This window comes from Schistocerca serialis, chromosome 1 (assembly GCF_023864345.2).
Source record: "Schistocerca serialis cubense isolate TAMUIC-IGC-003099 chromosome 1, iqSchSeri2.2, whole genome shotgun sequence".
NCBI classification, from domain to species: domain Eukaryota; kingdom Metazoa; phylum Arthropoda; class Insecta; order Orthoptera; family Acrididae; genus Schistocerca; species Schistocerca serialis.
In genome coordinates, this window is record NC_064638.1 from 717954163 (window position 1) to 717974425 (window position 20263).

Genomic DNA, 20263 nt, shown 5'->3' on the forward strand with positions numbered 1-20263 from the left:
CATATGTCAATGAATGGAGCTACAGTGAATTTATGAAATTGCTTCAATAATTTGTAATAGCCCTGTAATAATGTACACGAAAATAACATCTGTGGATTCATTCACAATCCATTCCCTCATACAGTAAGAATATAAATGTTACGGTCAGCAGATTCAAACAGATGCTGACATAATTAACAATATAAGATGATTTCCTGAACACAGTCAAATACCCTATTATAACTTTTCGCAGTCGTATCATCATTGCTGCGTATAAACACATGCGTGAATTCGATGGCAACATTCTGTCATATGAATGCAATTGGTGAACTAATTTCGAAGATTTAAGAATGGAAATGAACATTAGCATTTTTATAGATTATTTTAAATTAGCAGACAAACACAGAGTTTTCAAGTGCACTTGTCGTATTTGGAGAATATTTTTTTGGTAATGCAGTAAGTTATTTCATTAAATACACTTAACACATAGCGATACACAATTAAACTAAAATTATTTGGAATTATTGGCCTAACTGATCAACAACATCAGGGAGGACTAGCCTTTCTGTGGCAGTTTTCAGATGTTCTCAGAACTGGACTGCAGAAGAGAGACCAAGCAGCCCATGGCTGAACTCCATATTGATGCTGCACATTAGCCATCATTTAGCAAGTACTTGTTTAGGGTGTCACTGGCTGAATGATGCATAATTTTAGAGGAATAGAGAAGATGTTGCAAGATGACATCAACAAACGTTCAGAGGGTACTTAAGCATCTCCTGTGGTCCTTATGAAGGTGGAGAAGGGCACATGGCTTTTCTCCATTAAATACTAACAGCTGAACAAAATCATGAAAAAAGTTGTCTACTCATTGCCATGTGTTGATGGCACCCTGAACTGCTTCAAAGGAGTAAAGTATTTCACAATTATTGATGTGCAGACAGGCTATTGTCAAATCAAGTTTGGCAATGCTGACTGGGAAAAAGACTGCATTCATAAAATCTGAAGGGTTCTATGAGTTCATATTTTTGCTGTTTGGATTCTGTAATTCTCCATCCATCTTCAAGCAAATACTTTGTCAGCTTAAATGGATGATATGACTTTGCTATCTGGATGACAATGTCATTTTTTCAAAGACATTTGAAGAATTTCTAAGCCACTTGACAACCATGCTGAAGTGTGTTCGGACAGCAGGCTTCTCCTAATTCAAAGACGTGTCTCTTCATTACCCAAGAAACAAAAACTGGTGTACCTACTGAATGGCAATGGAGTCCATTCCAATCCAGAGAAAATAAGAGCAGTCATAGATTTTCTGACTCCTTGGCTTCTTCATGATGCAAGGATTTTTCTTGCAATGAGCTCATATTATTAGTGATTTATAAAGGACTTCTGTATCAGGCATGTCTGTTGCAAGAACTACTCCAGGTAGTTGCCAAATTTTCCTGGAATGAGGCACACGAGAGATCTTTACTTCCAAAGATGGAACTTCATGCCATCTCATTATGGGATTGGTATAGTTCTACTTTCAATTCAGGAAGACTGTGAGAAGGTGATAGTTTATGTTTCCAGCCCGAGATGAAATAATGTATAAAAGAGAAAGAAGGCCTTGCAGCTGTTTGGGCCATCAACAAATTCCAGCTGTATTTATTTGGCAAACCATTCATACTGCAACCATTTGCATACTTATGGGTTTAAAACCACCTTTTTCTTGATCTATTATGCATACTGTAGTTATATTCATGTCATGTTCTAGAACAACTGCATAACTCATTACTATGTAACACATTATTACTCTCTCGATGGCTATTTAGAACCATCTGTTGACACTCCCCACACATTTTCATCACATATTTATTCATTACAATATTGCTCCACAAAACACTTTAGATAATGCCACTACCCATATTTTAGATCTTACCATACTGGTAACTGTAATAGAAAAAGAGGATTTTCATTAAACAATCAATGAAATCAATATTTTGACTGCATTTTCTTTAAAATATAACAATATATTGCCATGAAATCATACATATTAAAAAGATATATTTGAGATATTAAAAAGCCACTTGCAATTAAATCACTCCTTCCAACAACACACAGATGTATTTATTTCAATTTACACACACACACACACACACACACACACACATACACACACACAAATATTTATGTGCTTAGTACACCACCATTCTCATTTATTAAATTAATCCAGGATAAAAAATCCTGGGAACTTCATTAAAACTGCATATCCAATGCAGTTTGCTTGAATCTTTCTGTGTCCTTTTATTTCCACCAATACTCAATGTTTCATCATACATCACAGTTCCACCAAATAAACACTGAGTCTTTACAGTTCCACCAAACACATTCCATCCTTACAGTCTCATTGGATAAGTACCAAGAACTGCAATATAGATCCTGCAGATGCATGTAACTTTTGAAATTACATCATGTCAGCATCTTTTAAATGGTTAAAGTCAGTCTTCAGGTTTAACAACATCTATAATTTCTCAGTACTTGTATATAGTTCAATGATTTCTTCCAGGCTTGTATAGGTACCAAACACCAGTGCCATTAATCCAAACACACTGACCAGCACATTTTTCCAAAGTCGCCATCTGAATGGTCCTAGTCCATTATCCCAGTATGTGATGACTTCAATAAATGCTGGTATTATGAGACCCAGCAAGGAGAAGCATAGAGAACCAATAAGAGAAATGAAAGGACCTATTGTGGGCACTGCAACCGCCAGAACAACTGCAAAAGAATAAGATGATAAATGCAAATAATATAACATCAATATTTCCAAATTCTGCATTAACAACATTTTAATTTAGTGCTATTCTAATGGTCATTACGGGGTGCAGTCAGCCTCATGAGGCCAACTGAAGAGCTGCTCAATCAATTAGTAGTGGTTCCAAGGCCAAGAAATCTGACAATGACTGGGAGAGGGTGTTCTGACCCCATGCCTCTCCAGACCACATCCAATGACACCATTGTCAGAGGATGACACGGTGGTCAGTCAGGCCTGATTGGGCCTCTAAGGCCAGAATTCAGAACTTTACCTACATGCTGGTCATTAACCCGACATAAAATCTTGCTAGTAGCAATAGGCAGTTTCTTCACACATCCCACTTATTTTTACTATTTATTTTAGTTCATACATACAATCATTGTTTCATAGATCCCCTTCATGGACGTGAAGTGAATCATAGTATACATCACAGTGATGCAGCTGTTAAACAAGGAGAAGCTCACTGAAAACTTACAACAACTACAAAGAGTGTTCTGAAGGAATGAATACTCATGTCAACAAACTGAATGGTCATTGTAGTCAAAATCAACAAAGCCTGAGGAAGATGTTGAGACAGAGACAGAAAAAGAGGAGCTAAGAATCATTCATCTAACTTATGCTGGCCCATTCTATGCAGAGACCAGAAGACTCTTATGGAAACATGCCAACCAGCATGTTTTGCTCCTGTCAACTAAAATAAAAAGTCTTCTTTGTAATACTAAAAATGCTCTATGTCTCAAAAAACTTGATGTTTTCCGAATTCCATGCAAATGTGGCATGTCTTATGTGGGGCAGACTATTACAATACTCGAGGAGAGGTATAAGGAACATAAGTGATATGAATGATTAAAACAACCAAGCAATCAGCTGATTTCAACCATTTCCACAAATATTATGATGCAATGAAATATGATGAGACCAGTATAAAGGTGCAAATGCCAAGTTTCTGAACCAGCATAATTAAGCAGTTTACCACAGTAAAGTAGTCATAATATTTAATAATCCAGGCAATAGTTTCAATTTACAAATCTCACTGACCATTTCATCTGTGAGAGTTGGAAAAATGTTGTGTTTCATAGATTGGCCTCTGTCTGGAAACAAGTAAAAGCCATAACAAGCTTGAGGCTGCATCCCTGGGCTGCAGTATCACTGGAACACCTCTGGTGAAACCTGTGAGACCCCTGGTACCCATGGTATCCCCTAAAACCCTAAGTGTCACTGCATCTACCAATCTGCACAATATGACTGGTTTGTTCTCACCCAAAGATGAACGGCCGACAGTGGTGCACTCACATATGACTATATATGTGAGCAAAAGGAGAATGTAGGTACTTGCTGCATAGCTGTGCCCTTATGCCTTATCTACAGTTATGAAGTGCTGTGCACTGTTGATAAGGCACCTGGACCAGCTCATGAAGTCACATAAGTTGGGCTTCTGCCCAATTCTCCTGCAAAGCCCAAATAATTATAGAGGTTGAGTGTGATGGTCATTGGGCACCCCAGCTTTAACCATATAATGGAGTCCCTGAGGGAAACAGCAAGCTGAGTGGCAAAGAACAATAATTTGCACTTGCTATGTTCACCAAGAAGTCTCATATGAGATGTGCAAGAGGTTCTTTCAGCACCTATTGACTGCGCTGGATCCAGCTGGTGGCAAATCATAGGTCATGTCAGCACGAATGCTGCCTGACTCATGGGTTCTGCAGCCATCCACAGTCACTTAGACAGTTATATGGATAGCTGAAGAAACATAGTTTCACATGCAGGGTGGAAAGCATCGCTCATTATTTGCAGTATTATACCCAGAACCAACTGAATTCCTCTGGTTTGAAGCAAAGCAGAGGGCTTAAACCAGAGTCTTGCGTGATTCTGCTACGGTCAAAGATACAGGATTCTTGATCTCTCCTATTGGGTGGAGAATCAGAGGCCCCCCTTCAATAAGTCAGGTGTGTACAACATAAAGTTTCTACTTGAGTAGCTGAATATATATGGCAAGCACACATGGGTATTGTTTTTAGGTTGAGGCACCCTTCATAGGCTTTGTGATGAACTGTGTACCATTCTATAAGAGAAAAGTAAATCAACCATGTTAATGACAAAAGGAAACAGTCATGTTTGCTTATCACAAAATGAAAATGTTAATACTACATTAAGTGGAGGAACAACTTTGACAAGATCCCAGAATTTGACTCATATGTTAAAGTTAATAATTCCCACACTGTATTGTGAACAGAGAGCTGGCTGAATCCAGAAATAAATATAAACTACATATTAAATTCAGACTGAAATTTAATGCATGGATCAGGGGTGGCAAAATACTTATTGTCATAAAAAAACTCGGTAATATCTACTGAGGTTAATTTGGGTGAAGGTAAGCATTGAAGGTGGGACAAACTTAAATAGGTGGAAAGACCCACATCAACATTGGCAATAAATCAATGACACAGTAATAGTCATATGATAGAGTAACCGTTTTAAGCAACATGAAGTGTAATGGGGAAATAAACCTAGTTGTATGAAAAACAGATGACATCTGAGTTTTTTTGGAAGAATCTTAAGTAAATTTGACTACTCAGAAAATAAACTACTTCAGGGTGTATACGTGGACAAGGAAAAAAAATTCCCAGATTTTTCCCAGATTTCCTGGTTAAAAATACACTTTGTCCTGGATGAAAATACACTTTTTCCATGTTAAGTAACAGTATACTTTTTCTTGGAACTGTAAAACTTATCAATCCTTTCAGTGCTTGTTGTTTTATACACCGGCGTAGAATTTCCCGGCACTTTAGAAAACGAAACTCAGGGGAAAAAACACGTTTAGGAAAGATTTTTGATGTGCAGCAACATGTACACTGCATATTTTCGTATTACTAAAGTATAAATTGGAATTCCACCAAACACCGCATGTTACTTTCCGAAGGATTGAAATCGAGATTGCAATGCGCTTTTGTAAGCCAGTCATAGCTCATGTCAAGCGATCTTGCCAGTCGACGTCAGTGGATATTGAGCTTCGGACACTTGATGTAGTCAGCCAATAGCAACATCACTGTTAAGTAGTGCGAACACACAAATAAGAAAAGTTATGGTTTAAATTAATGTACATAGTGTTTCTACAAGAAAAGGAAAGCTTTCACATATAATATTGGCCTCTGAGATTAATAAGCTGCAAGGAAAGCTAAGCTTTCACACATAATGTTTATCTTTTTTGCACACAGAAATGTGCCAGTAAAATTCTTAATGACATAAATGTCTGATCTTCTGGGCTCAAAAATATTCTAAATGGTCGTCCTCAAAGATTTGAATTTTGAATGAGAGTCAAACGCTCTGTGATTTAAGAAATTCATCGGACATTCGTGCACAGAGTTCATCTTGTGTAAAAGGAAATTTAATTTACTTGAAAGTAACGCTTTTCGAATAACCATTCGGAATATTTTCCTGCGACTTGTAGAAATAGATTCGTTTCAGCAGTAGCACCAGATGACAGGCGTCACCGCACTTGCGCAGCTACGATGACACAGTAATAGTCATATGATAGAGTAACCATTTTAAGCAACATGAAGTGTAATGGGGAAATAAACCTAGTTGTATGAAAAACAGATGGCATCATGACGCGCAGGAAGCCTGTACGTTCGTACGTGTAAAACATTAAAATATCTTACATTATGTCATAAAAGAAACAAGACATGAGAGGATACTCCAAGAGCATGGAAATTTTGTGGATCATACTGAAATGCACCATTCAGCTTAAAGTGCACATTCATATGCCCAGATTCAGATGTAAATTTCCTTGGAGTACCAGTACTGCATTATCTCATGTTTGGTCCTTTATTACGGTATAATGCCATACGTGCTAGAAGATGAAAATGTGAACTTGAAAGGTAGCGAACAGTTGAAACTAGCCAATAGTGTGGAATTAAACACTTCGTTTCATATAAATTGATTGTCTCAGCAGAAAAGATTAATAAAAGTCAAATTTCTTTAACAAACCAACAAAAATAACTTCATTGTTCTGCAAGGCAATTAACGCTTGACGTGTCAGAAAGGTGGAAACAAAATAAAATCTGAAACTAATAAAATATTTTGGCCTTCCATAATTATGTGAATTTATTTTAATTCACTTGATAGCTCCTGGCCACAGAAATCCATTTTGCTTTCATTTGACGCAAGAGCAATAAACGAAGAGGAAACAGCAAAATCACTAAACACAAACACGGTTCACTTGGAGACTACCACCTCCCCACTACAACTGAGACTGCTCTGCGCATCAGGTCTGGATCTATGATATTTCCGAACTGGGGCAGTATTAGATAGTGGCGCTCCTCCTCCCTCGAGCGTTTGATGTAGGATGCCGAAAATTTTAAATATCGACTTTTCAAAAATATCTTCATTTTGTAGCGCGCATCTTTCTGAAGAGTCTGATACATAAAACATATATGTTCGAGGGAACGTAAGACATGTTATTTGGTCTTAAAGTGTGCCAAGTGCCACGCCTCTCCACACAGCATTTTTCCATCGCACGTCTCTGTATTTCGCTCTGTGAAATTCAAACATGTAGTATTTTGTAATGCAAGCCGTCAAACTATATTCAGGCCACTAGAAATTAAAATGACCTGTGGTGCCTCTCCTGCTCCTAGTTGGCCGATTTGACATCCTGCCCCTCTTAAAAAAATCTCGCAAATAATAGTGGATGGGATTATTTGTAACCAGGACAACAAGAATTCTTGAGAAAATTTGCAGTCTTTACTGCCTATTAGCTAATAACTTGCTGTTTCGAGTGACATAAAATTAAATATAGGATACATAAAACTAGTAAAGACAAGAGATAAGCAAGACAGTACACATTTCATCAATCCTTAAGTCCTAGCATTTTTTTCTCTCTAACCTTGCCACGGCTTTATATGGCGTACTTTCCTTTCTGGGAAAGAATCTATTACCTCATCAAAGTTCGTCAATCGTTTTCCTACATGAAAAATCGAAATATCGTTGTCTGCTGTTAATGCAAATAGTACCCGAGTGGTTTCTCGATCTGATTACATGTATTTTGTCACTGTGTGCTAGATAAAACAAAACAGGCCAGCCTAATATTGCAGCAATTGTTACACACACCAAATAAACGAGACTGTCTTGGCACAAATGGTCATTTTTATAACATGACAGAATATAATTCACGAAGTACCAATATCAAATGCCTATTAGGCCTACTACAAGCAAAAAGTTTTATGTTAGGAAATAGTTTCACATTTCATTCATACTCTCTAGCTTCTGAAGCATGAGATCGAAAAGTAGTACTACGAAATTTATATAAATTTGGAATCGTCATATTCTTCCATAATCTGTGAGAGTCTCCATTTCTTCTCCTTCCTCGTTCTAACAAACAATCTTGTTATCACTAATTCTGTAACTATTCCTGCCAGTGTCAAAATTTATTCTCTGGTTAACTTCACTTACCCTGCCACAATCACCAGTTTAGTTATCCCGCATTTGTTCTCAGATTCGGCGTTATTACGTGTTTGTACAACGCATTTTCCACGCTACTCCCAGAATAGAACTTTAGCAGCTGCTAGCCGGTGACTGTATAACTGGCCCTTAATAGTGTAGCGGTCTGGCCAAAAATGTTTTGCCAAATTTCATTTTCTTGGATACACGGAGAAAACAATACGTAATCTTAGTTGTCTGTTATTCCTGTTAGTCATTTATTTCCACTCTGGTAGTCTGAATCTATGGAATTCGCTTGTGATTATAACAACGCTGATCATTTGCAAACCCAGTCAACCACATAAACAGCGATTGTCATTCACCCTTTCAACTTTATTCGCTCAGCTTGTATAGCCCTGTCCCCTTTTGTCTACTGGAAAGTTTATTGCTAGATGCGACAGATGCTGGACAATTTGTGAAACAAGGTCTTTTTCCTCAATAATATGAATTTGGCGCCTCCCCTCCCCTCACTGAAACTGCCTCCGGGGCAGATACCCCGGTTTGTTCCCGCCTGTTGCGCATACGTGAATCTGTAGCTTAGGTGCACCAGCAAAATTTTTCCGGATAGCATCTGGCTGCTTCCTGCAATTCCCTGTACAGCTAACTGCCACACTTGTGTAGCCAGAAGCGGGAGAAGGTACTACTCATACGCGACTCAACTGCACATGTGCATAAGCTCGCTCGCAACCACTCAAACGAATCTATTGTGAAACACTGCATAGTCTTCCTAAAGGCTTTGACACATTTTGCTGTTGGCAGACACTTGCATGAGCACTGTGCTTTGTTCTTGTATATGGTGCATTTCCTTTGCAACTTAAGTTTTATTTTCGTTTTTTTCTCTCGTTCGTGTTTTATTGCTGCAGTATTATTCTGCATTAGCGAGATACAGTAATATTCTTTGTTAGAGTATTGGTTCATACTAGTCAAAGCTACAAAAATGTAACTAAAAACTAAAACAATAAAAAATTCCCGGAATTATGAGAATTTCCGGAATTCTAAAAAATTCCCGGATATTTCCCGGTTTTCTCCAGATGAAAAAATTCCCGTGTTTTTCCGGATCTCCCGGTTGTCCCAGGTCGTATGCACCCTGTACTTGCAAAACACTTTATTCACTAATTCTTGACTATGGTTTGTCAGTGTGGGACAGTCACCACATAGGATTGCCTCCGCCACACACCGTTGGGTGGCTTGCAGAGTATAAATGTAGATGTAGAGTAGAGAACATCCAAAGAAGAGGTGTGTTAAGTCATCAGTTTGTTTGATACACACAAGAGTGTTACAGATGCATGTTAAACAACAGCAGGAGGTGCTGAAAGAGAGGTTCATGCATCACAGAGGGGATTACAGTAAAGTTCTGAGACTTTACATTAAAAAAAGAGTAACAATCATAATATTTCTTCATATTACAAAAATAGCCATGATGGGGGGAAAATAAAAAAATGGGCTTGCACAAGGCCTACTGACAGTTGCTCTATGCACCATTCATGAATGGAGTGGGAAATGGGGGAAATGGTAGTGCTATCGTAAGTACACTCTGCTAAACACTGCTTGTGGAGTGTAGATGTAGACATTCTACCATTACTTCAGATTACTTCAAGAAGGGTCGTCGAGCAGATGCGCAAAACTATAGACCTATATCTCTGACGTCGATCTGTTGTAGAATTTTAGAACATGTTTTTTGCTCGAGTATCATGTCGTTTTTGGAAACCCAGAATCTACTATGTAGGAATCAACATGGATTCCGGAAACAGCGATCGTGTGAGACCCAACTCGCTTTATTTGTTCATGAGACCCAGAAAATATTAGATACAGGCTCCCAGGTAGATGCTATTTTTCTTGACTTCCGAAAGGTGTTCGATACAGTTCTGCACTGTCGCCTGATAAACAAAGTAAGAGCCTACGGAATATCAGACCAGCTGTGTGGCTGGATTGAAGAGTTTTCAGCAAACAGAACACAGCATGTTGTTATCAATGGAGAGGCGTCTACAGACGTTAAAGTAACCTCTGGCGTGCCACAGGGGAGTGTTATGGGACCATTGCTTTTCACAATATATATAAATGACCTAGTAGATAGTGTCGGAAGTTCCATGCGGCTTTTTGGGGATGATGCTGTAGTATACAGAGAAGTTGCAGCATTAGAAAATTGTAGCGAAATGCAGGAAGATCTGCAGCGGATAGGCACTTGGTGCAGGGAGTGGCAACTGACCCTTAACATAGACAAATGTAATGTATTGCAACTACATAGAAAGAAGGATCCTTTATTGTATGATTATATGATAGCGGAACAAACACTGGTAGCAGTTAATTCTGTAAAATATCTGGGAGTATGCGTGCGGAACGATTTGAAGTGGAATGATCATATAAAATTAATTGTTGGTAAGGCGGGTACCAGGTTGAGATTAATTGGGAGAGTCCTTAGAAAATGTAGTCCATCAACAAAGGAGGTGGCTTACAAAACACTCGTTCGACCTATACTTGAGTATTGCTCATCAGTGTGGGATCCGTACCAGGTCGGTCTGACGGAGTAGATAGAGAAGATCCAAAGAAGAGCGGCGCATTTCGCCACAGGGTTATTTAGTAACTGTGATAGCGTTATGGAGATGTTTAATAAACTCAAGTGGCAGACTCTGCAAGAGAGGCGCTCTGCATCGCGGTGTAGCTTGCTCGCCAGGTTTCGAGCGGGTGCGTTTCTGGATGAGGTATCGAATATATTGCTTCCCCCTACTTATACCTCCCGAGGAGATCACGAATGTAAAATTAGAGAGATTAGAGTGCGCACGGAGGCTTTCAGACAGTCGTTCTTCCCACGAACCATATGCGACTGGACCAGGAAAGGGAGGTAATGACAGTGGCACGTAAAGTGCCCTCCACCACACACCGTTGGGTGGCTTGCGGAGTATAAATGTAGATCTAGATGTAGAAGAGGGGCAGCAGCCTTTTCAGTAGTTGCAGGGGAACAGTCTGGATGACTGACTGATCTGGCCTTGTAACACTAACCAAAACGGCCTTGCTGTTCTGGTACTGCGAACGGCTGAAAGCAAGGGGAAACTACAGTCGTAATTTTTCCCGAGGGCATACAGCTTTACTGTATGGTAAAATGAAGATGGCGTCCTCTTGGGTAAAATATTCCGGAGATAAAATAGTCCCCCATTCGGATCTCCGGTCGGGGACTACTCAGGAGGACGTCGTTATCAGGAGAAAGAAAACTGGCGTTCTACGGATTGGAGCGTGGAATTCAGATGCCTTAATCAGGCAGGTAGGTTACAAAATTTAAAAAGTGAAATGGATAGGTTAAAGTTAGATATAGTGGGGATTAGCGAAGTTTGGTGGCAGGAGGAACAAGACTTTTGGTCAGGTGAATACAGGGTTATAAATACAAAATCAAATAGGGGTAATGCAGGAGTAGGTTTAACAATGAATAAAAGAAATAGGAGTGCAGGTAAGATACTACAAACAGCATAGTGAACACATTATGGTGGCCAAGATAGACACGAATCCCACACCTACTACAGTAGTACAAGTTTATATGCCAACTAACTCTGCAGATGATGAAGAAATTGATGAAATGTATGATGAGATAAAAGAAATTATTCAGGTAGTGAAGGGAGACGAAAATTTAATAGTCATGGGTGACCGGAATTCGAGAATAGGAAAAGGGAGAGAAGGAAACATAGTGGGTGAATATGGATTGGGGGAGAGAAGTGAAAGAGGAAGCCATCTGGTGGAATTTTGCACAGAACATAACTTAATCATAGCTAACACTTGGTTCAAGAATCATAAAAGAAGGTTGTATACATGGAAGAATCCTGGAGATATTAGAAGGTATCAGATAGATTATATAATGGTAAGACAGAGATTTAGGAACCAGGTTTTAAATTGTAAGACATTTCCAGGGGCAGATGTGGACCCTGACCACAATTTATTGGTTATGAACTGTAGATTAAAACTGAAGAAACTGCAAAAAGATGGGAATTCAAGGAGATGGGACCTGGATAAACTGAAAGAACCAGAGGTTAGATGTTGTACAGAGTTTCAGGGAGAGCATAAGGGAACAATTGACAGGAATGGGGGAAAGAAATACAGTAGAAGAAGAATGGGTAGCTCTGTGGGATGAAGTAGTGAAGGCAGCAGACGATCAAGTAGGTAAAAAGACGAGGGCTGGTAGAAATCCTTGGGTAACAGAAGACATATTGAATTTAATTTATGAAAGGAGAAAATATAAAAACACAGTAAATGAAGCAGGCAAAAAGGAATACAAATGTCTCAAAATGAGATCGACAGGAATTGCAAAATGGCTAAGCAGGGATGGCTAGAGGACAAATGTAAGGATGTAGATGCTTATTTCACTAGGGGTAAGATAGATACTGCCTGCAGGAGAATTAAAGAGACCTTTGGAGACAAGAGAACCACTTGTATGAATATCAAGAGCTCAGATGGAAATCCAGTTCTAAGCAAAGAAGGGAAAGCAGAAAGGTGGAAGGAGTATATAGAGGGTCTATACAAGGGCGATGTACTTGAGGACAAATTATGGAAATGGAAGAGGATGTAGATGAAGATGAAATGGGAGATAAGATACTGCGTGAAGATTTTGACAGAGCACTGAAAGACCTAAGTCAAAACAAGGCCCCAGGAGTAGACAACATTCCATTAGAACTACTGATGGCCTTGGGAGAGCCAGTCATGACAAAACTCTACCATCTGGTGAGCAAGATGTATGAGACAGGCAAAATACCCACAGACTTCAAGAAGAATATAATAATTCCAATCCCAAAGAAAGCAGGTGTTGACAGCTGTGAAAATTACCAAACTATCAGTTTAGTAAGTCACAGCTGCAAAATACTAACACGAATTCTTTATGACGAATGGAAAAACTGGTAGAAGTCGACCTCGAGGAAGATCAGTTTGGATTCCGTAAAAATGTTGGAACACATGAGGCAATACTGACCTTATGCCTTATATTAGAAGAAAGATTAAGGAAAGGCAAACCTACGTTTCTAGCATTTGTAGACTTAGAGAAGGCTTTTGACAATGTTGACAGGAATACTCTCTTTCAAATTCTAAAGGTGGCAGGGGTAAAATACAGGGAGCGAAAGGCTATTTACAATTTGTACAGAAACCAGATGGTAGTTATAAGAGTAGAGGGGCATGAAAGGGAAGCAGTGACTGGGAAGGGAGTGAGACAGGGTTGTAGCCTCTCCCCGATGTTATTCAATCTGTATATTGAGCAAGCAGTAAAGGAAACAAAAGAAAAATTCGGAGTAGGTATTAAAATTCATGGAGAAGAAATAAAAACGTTGAGGTTCGCCGATGACATTGTAATTCTGTCAGAGACAGCAAAGGACTAGGAAGTGCAGTTGAACGGAATGGACAGTGTCTTGAAAGGAGGATATAAGATGAACATCAACAAAAGCAAAATGAGGATAATGGAATGTAGTGGAATTAAGTTGGGTGATGCTGAGGGAATTAGATTAGGAAATGAGAGACTTAAAGTAGTAAAGGAGTTTTGCTATTTGGGGAGTAAAATAACTGATGATGGTCAAAGTAGAGAGGATATAAAATGTAGACTGGCAATGGCAAGGAAAGTGTTTCTGAAGAAGAGGACTTTGTTAACTTCTTGTATAGATTTAAGTGTCAGGAAGTCGTTTCTGAAAGTATTTGTATGGAGTGTAGCCATGTATGGTAGTGAAACATGGACGATAAATAGTTTGGACGGGAAGAGAATAGAAGCTTTCGAAATGTGTTGCTACAGAAGAATGCTGAAGATTAGATGGGTAGATCACATAACTAATGAGGAGGTATTGAATAGAATAGGGGAGAAGAGGAGTTTGTGGCACAACTTGACTAGAAGAAGGGACCAATTGGTAGGGCATGTTCTGAGGCATCAAGGGATCACAAATTTAGCATTGGAGGGCAGTGTGGAGGGTAAAAATTGTATAAGGAGACCAAGAGATGGATACATTAAGCAGATTCAGAAGGATGTAGGTTGCAGTAAGTACTGGGAGATGAAGAAGCTTGCACAGGCTAGAGTAGCATGGAGAGCTGCGTCAAACCAGTCTCAGGACTGAAGACCACAACAACAACAACAACAATTAAATATTTTGAAACTTGGAAAAATAGATAGTACTCTGAATTCTATAGTTAAATATCTACATCTACATCAACATTGACATCTACACTCTGCAAACCACTGAACTGCATGACAGAGGGAACATCCCAGAGCATCAGTAATTTACCTTTTCCTCATCTGATTGACACATGGAGCATGGAAGAAGGATTGCTTAAATGTCTCTGTGTACACTGTAATTAGTCTAGTCTTTGCAGTACATAGGGCATTTTATTATAGTTCTAGATTCATCACTTAAATTTCGTTCTAAAAACTTCCAAATGATGTTCTCAGGTAACAGTTTTGTCTATCTTCAGGTGCCCATTAGTTCAGTTCTTTCAGGATCTTCTCTCTCCCATGGGTCAAATAAATGTGAGCATTCATGCTGACCTTATTTGTATCCATTCAATGTCTCCTGTTAGTCCCATATGGAACAGATCCTATACACTTCAGCAACATTCTGAGATGGATCACAGGAGAGTTTTGTATGCAGTCATATTTTTAACCAACCAGTGAATGGCAGTCTTCCACCTGCTTTACCTAGAGCTGAGACTATATGATCATTCCATTTCATATCCCTTCAAAACATTACTCCCACAAATTTGTATGAATTGACTGATTCCATCTGTGACTAAATTGTGTTATAGTTATAAGATACTGCATGTATAGTTATAGGACACTATATTTTCATTATGTGAAATGCACAATTTTAAATTTCCGAACATTTAAAATAAGCTGCCAATATTGCAGTATTTTGAAACCTTATCAAGATCTGACTGAATATTTGTGCAACTTCTTTCAGACTGTATTTCATTACAGATAAGTACACATCTGTGAAAAGTCTGTGATTACTATTCATATTGTCTGAAAAGTAATTAATATACAACATGAACAGCAAGGGTCCCAACACAGTTCAGTAGGGCATACTTGAAGATGCTTCTACATCTTTCGATAACTCTCCATCCAAGGTAACTTGCTGCATCCTACCTACCAAAAAATCCTTAATCTGGTCACAAATTTTGCTTGACACCCCATATAACCATGTTTTGATAATAGGCACAAATCTGGTAGTGAGTCAAATACCTTTTGCAAATCAAGGAATATTGCATCTACCTGACTGCAATGACCCATATATTTCAGTGTTGTGATAAAAGTGCAAGCTGGGTTTCACATGACCAGTGTTTCCGGAATCCATGCTGATTGTCTTTGAGAAACTCATTCAGTTTCACATACCTCAGTATTTTTGAGCTGAGAACATTTTCTAAGATTCTACAACAAATGGATGTCAAGGATATTGGACAGTAGTTTTGTGGATTGCTTCTGCTACTCTTTCATAAATGGGTGTGATCTGTACTTTCTTTCAATTACTGGGCACAGATTTTTGTTCAAGGGCTCTATGGTAAATTATAGTTAAAAGAGAGGCTAACTCATCCTAAAATTCAGCATAGAATCTGATCAGGATTCCGTTGGATGCTGGGGCTTTGTTCAGTTTTAGTGATGTCAGCTGTTTGTAAACACCACTAACAGTAATATCTATTTCACTCATCTTTTCTGTGGTACAGGAATTAAGTTGAGTTAGTACTCCTGGGGTTTCCATTGTAAAGGAAATTTTTGAAATGAAGTTAAGCTTTCTGATTTTGATTTTATATCCTCAGTTTCCATCCCTGTTTTGTCCGTAAGTGACTGGACACTAACTTTAGTGCCACTAACAGTGTTTACAAATAATCATATTTTCTTTGGGCCCTGTGAAAGACCTTTTGACAATATTCTGCTATGGCAGCCACTGAAGGCTTCACCCATTGCTCTTGACAACTAAACAAGTTTCATTGAGCATCTCTCTAGGCTCATAGAATCCTATGCTTTGTTTTCACATCTAGTATGCAGTGTCTCCGTTTCTTCAGAAGTTTCTTTACAGTGACTGTATATCAAGCAGAGACCCCAGTATCACAACTGTTCTGCTGGTACATATCTATCCATGGCATGGTCAACTGTTCTTTTAAAAATGAGCCATAGTTCCTCTACATACTCCTGCCCTGAGCTATATATTTCAGGTTACTCCCTGAGACATGACATTACAGCTTATTTATCTAGTTTACTGAACTTATAAATCTTTCTACTTGGTTCAGTTGCACTTTGGTAATCATTATAACTGCCATATTGTCTGTGATTTCATCCCCATTATGGTTGGAGGAAGGCAATGGCAAACCACCTCCACTAGGACCTTGCCTAGTACGGCCGAGTGGGTCTCCTGCATTGTTCCCCTACGCTCTGTCAAGGAGTATGGGACTTCATCATCATCATCATCATCATCATCATCATCATCATCATCGTGGTCTCTGATACGAGCTTTGATGTGGCCATTCTCCATGAGATCTTGTCTATTTGTTGCCATTAGATCCAATGTACTTCCATCATGAGAGGGGTTCTGATTCACCTGTTCTAGCTAGTTTTCAGAGAAGGCATTTAGTAACATTTCACTCTATGTGTTGTCATGCACAGCTCTAACAAAACTGTTACTATCCCAGTTGATTATTTAGATGACTGAAGTCTTGTCCAATGATTAAAGTATAATTGGGGACTTCATGAACTAGTGAACTGAGGTTTTCTCTAAAGTTTTTAGGTACATTATGAGATGAGTTTGGTGGTTGAAAGAAGGAACTAGTTATCATTTTAAGCCCATGTGTGATACTAAATCTTGCCCAAACAATCTTTCAGGCAGCTTCAGTTTCTATTTCGGAGGATGAGTTTCTTGTCTACTGCAACCAATACACCACATTCATTTCCCATTTGTTTACCCCTTTGATGTATGCTTAAATTTTCCTAAAAAATCTCACTGCTGCCTACTTCAGATTTTAACCAGCTTTTTTAACCAGCTTTCTGTAACTAGTACTTTTCAGGAACATGATAAACTGTGGCTCTCTATTGTGAATGCCTACTAGGATTTTATTACTCTTGCCTGTGGCAGGAATTTCTTTTTATCTTACACTGATACTTCTGAGTCTCTTGCAGGTATCATTATCTGGACCAGATGGAGATTTGCACAGTCTAAAATATCCTTGTGTGCATTCCACACACCGACAGCTGCCTGGGTAGTAGGTTTTGATGTGTAGTGCATACCTAACCCATTTAGTGAAACTTTACAGGTCTTAAACCTATGGCTCAAGTCTAAGAAATCACAGCTTGACTTGTTACAGACCCTTTGCAGTCTCTGGGTTCAAGCCTTCCCCATGACTCTCAAACTTCTCTAGCAGCCACTAGAATGATCCAAGTGTGATGTCAGAGTCTATATGAGAGGCATTGTTTGTCACTACCAGTACTACAACCTACAGTTGTTTGCACTTTGTTTCTTCAGTGGCTATTGGAATAGCCTCTTTAACCAGTGGAATGTGGCCGCCAGGATAAAACAGTGAGTGCACTTGATGTTCCTAATACCCTTACTGCCATTCCCCTGCAGGGTACCTTTATTCACCATACTTTTGAATTGCCAATGATTAATAGAGCCCTACCCATTTGTGTTTGCCTCCACTTGACAAGGGACTACGTATGTTTCCCAAGAGGTGAAGTGAGTCTCACTGGCTTGGTTTCTGTTTCAGTAGAGTCAGTCAGTGGACAAGAACCCAGTCATTCCTGAAACATTCTGAGTGACTATCAGAAACCAGATTTTGAAATATAATGGCGAATGGCTTTAGTAACTATCCTTTAAAATTTGTTAATATCAGTCTCAGGCAAGAGCTAAAATCCTCATTGGCCATTCTGTAGATGTGCTTATCGTTAGACACTAACAAATATTGTAAAAGTTTGGACACCTGTTTTCTTGAGAACTGAAACTGTAATATAGAAAAAAATCTAATAATTTAATAAAGAAGAAAATGTGAACATACCTGATGCAATAACAAGGATTGTCCTCACAGTATATGAAACTAGGACAGGTCTGTTAGGAAACTTGTCTTTCACAGCATTTAGGGACACTTCAAGTGGCACAACGAACTGCAGGCCATACGTGCAGTAAACTCCGAGTGCAATTAGAATTTTTACAGACTGAGCAGCGCTGAAACAAAATACATACAGCATTAGGTGAAAGTTTTATTCATTTTTTGGTTAAAATAGTGGCAATGTAAACTGTACAAAACACTGAACAACATTGCCTGAAGATGGATTGATCTGAGTACTTCACACATCAGCTATCTGCAACTGATGGAATATTTTATGGCTACATTCAATCAAACCAATATGTGTAAATATCTATAATTGTATCCTCTACTATAAGTTTACACTATTAGTGATATTAAAATATACTAGCCTAGACTGTTACTGATGGTTACAGAGACAGTGCTTAAAATTTTTCTGTTTATATATCGCTATGAAAAATTTAAAGGGCTAGTTTTCACAGAGGTTAAAAGAAAGTTCTTTTTGTCTACTGTAAAACACATGAAATTGATTTACAAATATAAATATTCTCACAATTTGTTGGAGACATCAACATTAAATATTGAATCTCATTTTGAGTGCACAAAAATTTTAAGCTTATTTTCTGGCATCGACAAAAAATATTGAATCTCATTTTGAATGCGTGAAAATTTTAAGTTTATGTTTTATATTTCTGCACTCAAATAATGCATTCAAAAAATGTGTAGGATAATTTATTCACACTGTGAATGTATCTGTGACTATAATGACAGTTATAGCATTTCAGCCAATAAATACAGGGCTGCTACTAGTGCATACGAGCCTGAGTGCGCAGAATGTGGTGTCACTGAATGTGTGTGTTTGAATTGGCCACCAACTGTATCAGTGGGCCAGCCACAGGTGTGGGCGCGGCAAGGCCTCACATATACATATGAAAGGAGCAGTGCTAACTGACCTCTCAATGTTATTCTAGTTAGTACCATGCACATCATTTGTTGTGTCTGTTGTGGAGTCCTGAGAGGCTTTTCTGTTATTGTTCACATGTTACAAGTAAAAGAAGATTTATGTGACTTAGATTGGTTTTCCGTATTACTCGGTTACTACACATGTGTTGTGCAGTCTTCACTTTCAAACTAAAAATTAAACTGATGATAATGATACAATTTTGTCAAATGTAGTTTTGGAAAGGGTTACTAAGGAAATGTTTGTGAACATTAATAAGCACTTCATAGCTGATTAATAGTCTTTGAACCATGGAAAGACTTACGATATGGATTTGAAATTTGAAAGACTTTTCCATCCATGGTAGGCCTACTTATGAAATGTGAAGATGTCTGGACAGAAGAAATTTCCAGCATTAAGCTCTTGTTATTATAACTTACTAATAAATTAATTCAAAAAAACCATGCTCTGTAACTGCTGAAACACTGGAGCAAATCTGTGTAATGATGTACTCCATTTTTAAAGCAATAGCTCAGGTCACAAGAACAATTCTGTTAAACAATAAAAGTTGCAGGTTCAAATATCTACAATATTATGAAAAGAATCAATTGCTACTCACCATAAAGATGACATATTGAGTTGCAGACAGGCATGACAAAAAGACTGTTACACATTTGAGTTTCAGCCAAAGCCTTCTTCACAAACAAAAGACACACATACACACAAGCAAGCACAGCTCAAACTCACATGACCACTGTCTCCAGCCAGAATTTGACTGTGTCATGTTGAACAAAAGCATCAGTCCAGAGTTGGTTGGGAAATGGGAAGGGATAGCAGGATGCAGGTGGGGGCAGAGAAGTCTGCCCTGCCTGGCAGATTGTGCCAAGGACTGGATGGTGGCAAGACAAGGCTACCAGGCACAGCAACAGGAGACAATGGCAAAAGGAGAGAGGAGGGCAGCAGAATGGGGAGCAGGAAAGATCAGAAAAAGAGAAGGGAAAAAGGTTGGTGGGTTCATTGGCAGAGAGTGAGGCACAATGAGGGTAAGGGATGTAAACTGGGAGGAA

The 20263-nt window shown here is 38.7% G+C and overlaps 1 protein-coding gene across 4 annotated transcripts in view; it reads right to left on the reverse strand.

The window, feature by feature from the left end:
• Positions 1-1974: 1974 nt before the first annotated feature.
• LOC126481220 (proton-coupled amino acid transporter-like protein pathetic) overlaps positions 1975-20263 on the reverse strand; it is a 322252-nt gene continuing 303963 nt past the window's right edge. For all 4 annotated transcript variants that reach the window (XM_050104836.1, XM_050104828.1, XM_050104844.1 and 1 more), the window contains 2 exons: positions 18230-18396; positions 1975-2733 (listed from right to left, as the gene is read on the reverse strand). In XM_050104836.1, coding sequence (XP_049960793.1) covers positions 2477-2733; positions 18230-18396 — 424 coding nt within the window. In that variant the 3' untranslated portion in view covers positions 1975-2476. The remainder of the gene's footprint in view (positions 2734-18229; positions 18397-20263) is intronic.